General features: G+C 43.2%; 1 protein-coding gene across 1 annotated transcript; it reads right to left on the reverse strand.

Moving 5' to 3' along the window:
- Positions 1 to 5,910: 5,910 nt before the first annotated feature.
- On the reverse strand, positions 5,911 to 6,867 carry LOC134488596 (olfactory receptor 5AR1-like). Its single transcript, XM_063291060.1, has one exon. The coding sequence runs from the start codon at positions 6,865 to 6,867 to the stop codon at positions 5,911 to 5,913; it is 957 nt and encodes a 318-aa protein (XP_063147130.1).

Below are 6,867 nucleotides of genomic sequence, written 5' to 3' on the forward strand. Positions count from 1 at the left end.
TTTCAGTTTGAAAACCCACCTACAACCCAGACAGCGTTCATTGGGAGGTGGATTTACCAGTTTCCATTTTTTATTTTCTTTCAAGGATGCTAATTCCTGTTGCATGGCAGAATGCCAATTTTGTGCAGTCTCTGGTGGTAAAGCATTCACTTGTTCTAAAGACTCAGGTTCCGTGAATATGTGAAAAGCCTTTACTGTTTCAGCCTGAAAACGTGATGGAGGAACGCCTTTATTACTCCTCCGAGATCTGCGAGGTAATGCAGGGCTTAAGTTTTGACTCCTATCACTTTCCTGAGAAGCATCTGTCTCATCAGACAGAACTTCAGTTTGCTTTTCTGGTTTAATGTCCTCATCAGGCAAAAGATCACCATCAGCAAGTCCTTGCTGTTCTCTTGTGGTGGTCAGATCAACTGGAGAGCTAGAATTTAATCTCCCCCAGTTTTGTTCAGCAAAAGAAGCACTTTTGCTAATTATTAATTTCTCTGCCATTATGAACCTGTAGCTCCTCTGGCTTTGTTCATAGCCAACAAAGATGGCTTTCTTTGTTGTGGGGCCTCCTTTCCTTCTCTGCTGTTTTGGAATGTGAACCCATGCAGTGCTACCAAACACTCTAAGATGGTTTACCTTTGGTTTCACATCATAAAACAAATGGAATGGAGTGTCCTGAATCACAGAGTTATACAATCTGTTTTGTACATAACAAGCAGTAGATATGGCCTCTCCCCAATACATAAGAATTTTTTAGCATGCATTCCATCGCATTTTGCAAGGTTCTGCCCTTTCTTTCAGCAACACCATTTTGCTGAGGGGTGTAAGGGTTAGAAAAAATTTGTTCTATCCCCTTTTCCACTAGGAACCTTCTGAATTTGTGAGAAAGGTACTCTCCTCCTCTATCACATTGGAGTGCAGATACAGGCCTAGGGAATTTTCCATTTGCCCATGTCACAAAACATTTAAATTTCTCAAATGCCTCATCTTCATGTTTTAAGATGTAGATAAATGTGTATCTTGAGAAATCATCAATGATGGTCATTGCATACCTTGCTTGTCCAAGACTTGGAGCAAAAGGACCAATAATGTCAGAGTGTACAATTTCCAAAGGTCTAGTTGTAACTCTGTCACTGTGCTTACTCACAGGAGCTTTCAGTGTTTTGCATTCTTTGCAAACTACACAATCTAAGTATTTGTCACAGGGTTTTATCTTTAGGTCAGCACACAGCTGTGGCATTTGTGCTATATACTTGAAATTAGCATGACCAAATCTCTTGTGCATCAGGTGTACACATTGGTCATGATATGGAGTGTTGCCAACTGCAGCCTTGCAGCTTGGCTTCCTTGCATTTTGCACAATGTACAAGGAGTCTTTTAACATACCAGTAGCACACAATTTCCCATTTTTACGTATCTCACAACCATTTTTCTTAAATGTTATGATATACCCTGTTGCAGCTAATTGTGCCACAGATAAAAGGTTTGATTGTAAATTTGGCACATACAACACACCTTTTACAGTTTCTCCTAAGCAGGATAAATACAAGTCACCTTGTCCCATAATTTTGGTCACAGACCCATCAGCCAAAGATACACTTTGTCTTTCAGTTTTAGACAGTGACACAAAAGAGCTTTTACAATTACATAAATGACAATTGGCCCCAGAATCTAACACCCATACATCAGAATTACCCTTCTCAGCAACCTGTGCAATTTGGGTTGTCTGAAGAGCCTTCTTCTGTGTTGCCCTTGTGTTCTTCTTCTCTGTCTTTCTACTCTTGGGTCTCAAGGCACAGTCTCTTTGCAAATGTCCACCTGAACCACAAGTGAAGCATCGCTGGCTGGCTAGCGCTGTGGCCTCAGCTTCATTTCCCTTCTTTTCCCTCATTTTCTGGTATTGCAGCTTTCCAGAAGAGATGGGGGGGGGATCTTTCCTCTCTCTTCTCCCATTCAGCGAGTAAGCGCTGTGTAACATACGATGGGGTGAGGTCTGCTTCAGGCATAGCCTCCAGGGTACAAATCAGCGTGTCCCACATTTCATTCAATGAGGACAGCAGTATATACGATTTTGTGAGTGGTGTAAATTCCATTCCTCTCTCCTGCAACTCAACAAACAGCTGCTGAATATGATGCAGGTGCTCAGGAAGGCTATCTCCTGCTAGGTAGGCTTTGTACAGCTTTTTTGTCAGGGTAACTTTACTCCCTGGTGTTGCCTTTACATACAAGTTTCTCAAAGCATCCCAAAGTTGCTTGGCAGACTGCATACCTCGCACGTGCACTAGCTGATTGTCCTCAACTCCCAGGATAATGGTGGCTCTAGCCCGCTCATCCTGTCTAAGCCATTCAGCACTGGGATTTTGGGGGGTTTGCTCACCAATTGGCAGCCAAAGATTCTCTCTGCGAAGATACATCTCCATCTTCAGGGCTCAATTCAAGTAGTTGGTCTCTGATAGGCGCTCCAGAGGCATCGCTGAGGGCTGGGAGGTAGCCATGGCTTCTTCCTTCTTTTGTAAGTCACCTCAGCTGGCTTCCTTGTCCTGTGGACCAGCAGTTGCTGGAAAATCTCCAGGTGGCTCCAAAGAAAATCTTCACAGGTCTTTGCTACCTGCCTTTAAATTGTGCATGAGGTGTGGAGCTGATCTCTCTTTTCTCTCTGGGTTTTACTGGGCTTACTGGGCTGCTCACTGGGCCCATAACCTGTTGGCAGATTGCTGGGAAAGCCTTTAGCCCAGGAGAGATCAGAAAAGTAACACACAAGGCATTTCTATAAAAATAATTTATTTACAGAAAGCAAAACGAAAGCACAACATATTTAAAGGACTTAGTTGTCATTGAGAGCTACCTGGCTTGCTACATGCCTGCACAGAAGAGAAAGAGGAACTGAAACAAGTCCGGGCAGGTTCCTCCCCCCAGGTGCAATAATTAACATTCAAAGAGGGGGCAGTTGAATTCAACCTCTGCATCTGGCCAAAATGATTAGATACAATAGGACCTTAATCTGTTAGTAGGAAAACCATTAACAGGCTGCAACTGGGACATGAGATGGATCTGTGCAAAGGCCCCCTGAGCCACAGCTGCCACTTGTTCATTGAACAGGAGCCACAAGCCCAGGAGAACTCCCAAATTGCAGAACAGCTTTTTCTGGGGGAGTGTTACCCCAGCAAGAATCAAAGATGATGTATCACTGGACCCAGGAGGCCTAAAAACCTAGGGCCGTTCCATCTGGCTAGGGTTGAATCAGAACCGGTTCTTTCCCATCCACACTCTTACAGCCTCCAGGCACTGGGCCAGCACCAGGATAGCATGGTTTGGATAGCCAGGGATGGAGTTGTATAATTGGGTATCATCAGCATATTGATGATACCCAACCCCATGCCTCCAGATGGCCTCTCTCAGCAGTTCCTTATAGGTGTTAAAAAGCAAGGACAAGAGACTTGAGTCCTGAGGCAGCCACACTGCAGGGGTGTTAGGGCTTGATCTCAATTGCTATTTTTCTGCTCCTCAAATGGCTTGACTGGTGTCCTAAACTCTGTCTGCATCATTTGTTCTGACACACAGGATATAACGGGGTAGTGGGTTCACATGGCAAAATTCCGTTGTTGAATAATTCCTGCTGCTATTCTTGCAAAGGGAGTTGTATGTTTGCTTATTAAGCTTGAAAATAAGTGTTCCCTTCGTCTCAACACAAATGCCAACTCATTCAGCATCCTGTTGGTGCTGTTAATTCTTTCCTTGAATTTACAAATTGTCACGAAACACATTTTTCCCCTCTGGGACAGAAGCTCTCAAGGATATGGTGTTGTCTCAGGAGCATTGTCTGCATGGCAATTAAACCGGAAACAGTTTTGTACAGTTTTTGTTATTTTAACGGTATTGCAGATTATGCTGTTCCTATGAATCGTGATAAGAAATTGCTTTTAGAAGCTTGAATGATTAGAGCTAAAATGTTGTAATTATTATGGCAATTTCATCCTTTCTTTCTTTAATTTATATAGCCACCCCTCTCAGTCCTGTGACTCTGGGCAGCTCGCAGGGCAAAACAGAAAACAAGAAATAATAGAACAGCATCACAGCAAAGCTATGGCCCTTGAAAAGTATAGTCCAATTGAACCCTATAATTTGGGCTCTGCTTATAACCAGGGTCCAGGCCTGAGGAAAAGCTAGGTTTTCAGGGCTTCCAGAAGTCTAGCAGGGTCAGGGTGATCTGGATGTTTGAGAGGTGGTGTTCCATAGGGCAGGTGCTGCAACAGAGAAGGTGTGCTTCCTGGGACCCAATAGATGGCACTGGTTTGGAGAAGGAACCTGGAACATCCCATCCTGTGGGATCTGATGGGCTGGGCAGCAACTCTCAGTCTCTCTGCCCTGTGCAGGAGTCTGTGAGTTCCAGTCCCGCCTTAGGCATGAAAGCTGGCTGGGTGACCTCGGGCCAGTCACTTTCTCTCAGCCCAACTCACCTCACAGGGTGGTTGTTGTGGGGAAAAGGGGAGGAAGAAGGAGTATTAGGTAAGTTCCCGGCCTTGAGTTATTTATAAAAATAATAAAGGAGGGATGAAAAAAATCTGGAAAAAAATAAAACTTAAATTGCACTTGGAAGCCTATTGGGAGTCAGTGCAGCCAATGAAGCTGTGGTGTTACATGGGCATACTGGGGTGTACCCAAAACTGCCCATGCTGCCATATTCTGGACCAACTGCAGCTTCTGGATGCTCTTCAAGGGCAGCCCCATGTAGTGTGCGTTATTCTAGCTCCCCCGGAAGGAAGGAAGCTGCGCATGACTGAGAGCAACGTGTGCTGTTCCGACAGGGGCCTAACGGATGCATCAGATGAAGTTGTGAGAAGGCCTACTGGTCAAGGGTGCTGCCTGCTCATTAAGCAGGAGCCATAAAGACCCACAACGCTCTCTCTGGGCAAGTGTTATCTCATCAAGAATCAGAGGGTAGTGGGCAGAAGGAATAACTTTGAGGAACAGCAGGAACAGCCAATATCCGGACAATGATCAGATAAAAGAAATCTGAGTGCAGGTCAGAACTGTAACCTGAGAAAACGTGATGATGATGATGATGATGATGATGATGATGCTGGCAATTTCTATGCCGAGATTCTCTACCCAACTTTATGACGCTGCATCAATACTCCCCCATTTCATTTTTCCAATGTGAAAGATCTTTCTTGTCCCCTTGGTTAATTTATCTGCCTTTTTCCAGATCTCTTTTTCAGTTTTTAATGCATTTTTGAAATGAAGTGACTACATTATAAGAACCAGCCATATCAGTTTCTGTTAGTTGCAGTTCTACAGCAAGCACATCAAAAATATGTTCATTATTCCACAGCAGGACTTTGTTTAGCTTTGTGAACGATAGTATCTAGCCAATCGCCTAAATAAATAAACAAACAAATAAATAAATAAATTCCTAGTAGCTAAAGGAAAAAAAATCAGTGAAAGGTGTCTTTATTCAATGCTTGATTTTATTTATTTCAGTGATGTGCAGTTTAAAACAACTTCCTTCCAACCGGTATCCCTCCATGGGTAAATCCTAACCAACACTGTCCTAGATTGGAGAAGGCTAATTGAAGTGGTAGCTATTTTGATTAAACTGAAAGAGTGGCCTTTGGCAGAGTTTGGGACTTGTATTGGTGAACTGTATTATATTTAAATAAAATGTGCTCTTTATTCAGATAACATTCAGAAGAATAAGCTATAACACATACACACGGTTTGAAAAACAAGAATACATAATGTATTCTTTTTTCCACTGAAGTTCTTCTTCTTCAGAACGGGCAGAGGTTATTATTACATTCTTGGTTAAATTTGTCTAGTTCTACTTCCTTTAAAAATCCATGTGTCACGCACTGATTTTACCATACCATCTAGATATGCCTTCTGCATGTTCTTCCCCCAAATGGCCACATTTGCAAGTTGCTATAAAACCAAGTTTCTCCCTTTCCAAATCCATATATTGCCAAGTGCTTTTGACCCAGCATCTTTCACCTCCTTATTCCTCAGGCTGTAGATGAGAGGGTTGAGCATGGGGATCACAACCGTGTAGAACATAGAAGCCCATTTGTCTTGGTCCATTGAGTAGCTGGAACTTGGCCGGAAGTACATATAGAGTATTGTCCCATGGAATATTCCAACAGCTGTCAGGTGAGAGGCACAGGTGGAAAATGCCCTGTGCCTGCCCTCAGCAGAGCGCATTCTCAGGATTGTCCCCAAAATATAAAGATAGGATACAAGAATCATGCCAATGATGCTTGCCTCAAGGCTGCCATCAATGGCAAATATCACAATCTCATTAACATATGTCTCAGTACAGGAGAGAATTAGAAGTGGAGGCTCATCACAGAAGAAGTGATTGATAATATTCGAGCTGCAGAATGATAGTCGGAATGTACAGGATGTTTGTATCATTGAATCCAGAAGGCCTGTGAAGTACACAATAGTGATCAATTGCTGGCAGGTGGTTTTGGACATTACAGTTGGATAGGGAAGGGGATTGCAGATGGCCACATATCTGTCATAGGCCATCACAGCCAACAAAAGGCACTCTGCATCTGCAAGCATATCAAATAGAAAGAGCTGTGTAGCACAGGCACTGTAAGAAATCCTTTTAGTTTCACTTAATAGGTCAGTCAGCATTTTAGGAGCAATGGTTGAGGCACAGCAGAGATCAACAAAGGAGAGGTTGCCCAGGAAGTAATACATGGGTTTGTGGAGTTGGGGTTGAGTGCAAATCAAGAGAATCATGCCAAGATTCCCTAACACAGTGATGGCATAAACCAAGAGGAAGACCATAAAAAGAACAAGCTGCATTTTGGGATTGTCTGTGAATCCCTGAAGAATGAACTCAGTAATGACAGAATCATTTCCTTTATCCAT

This window comes from Candoia aspera, chromosome 1 (assembly GCF_035149785.1).
Source record: "Candoia aspera isolate rCanAsp1 chromosome 1, rCanAsp1.hap2, whole genome shotgun sequence".
NCBI classification, from domain to species: Eukaryota; Metazoa; Chordata; class Lepidosauria; order Squamata; family Boidae; genus Candoia; species Candoia aspera.

Excerpts from the sequence above, each read along its gene's own strand:
- LOC134488596 (XM_063291060.1), bottom strand. The coding sequence starts at position 6,867 with ATGGATAAAGGAAATGATTCTGTCATTACTGAGTTCATTCTTCAGGGA.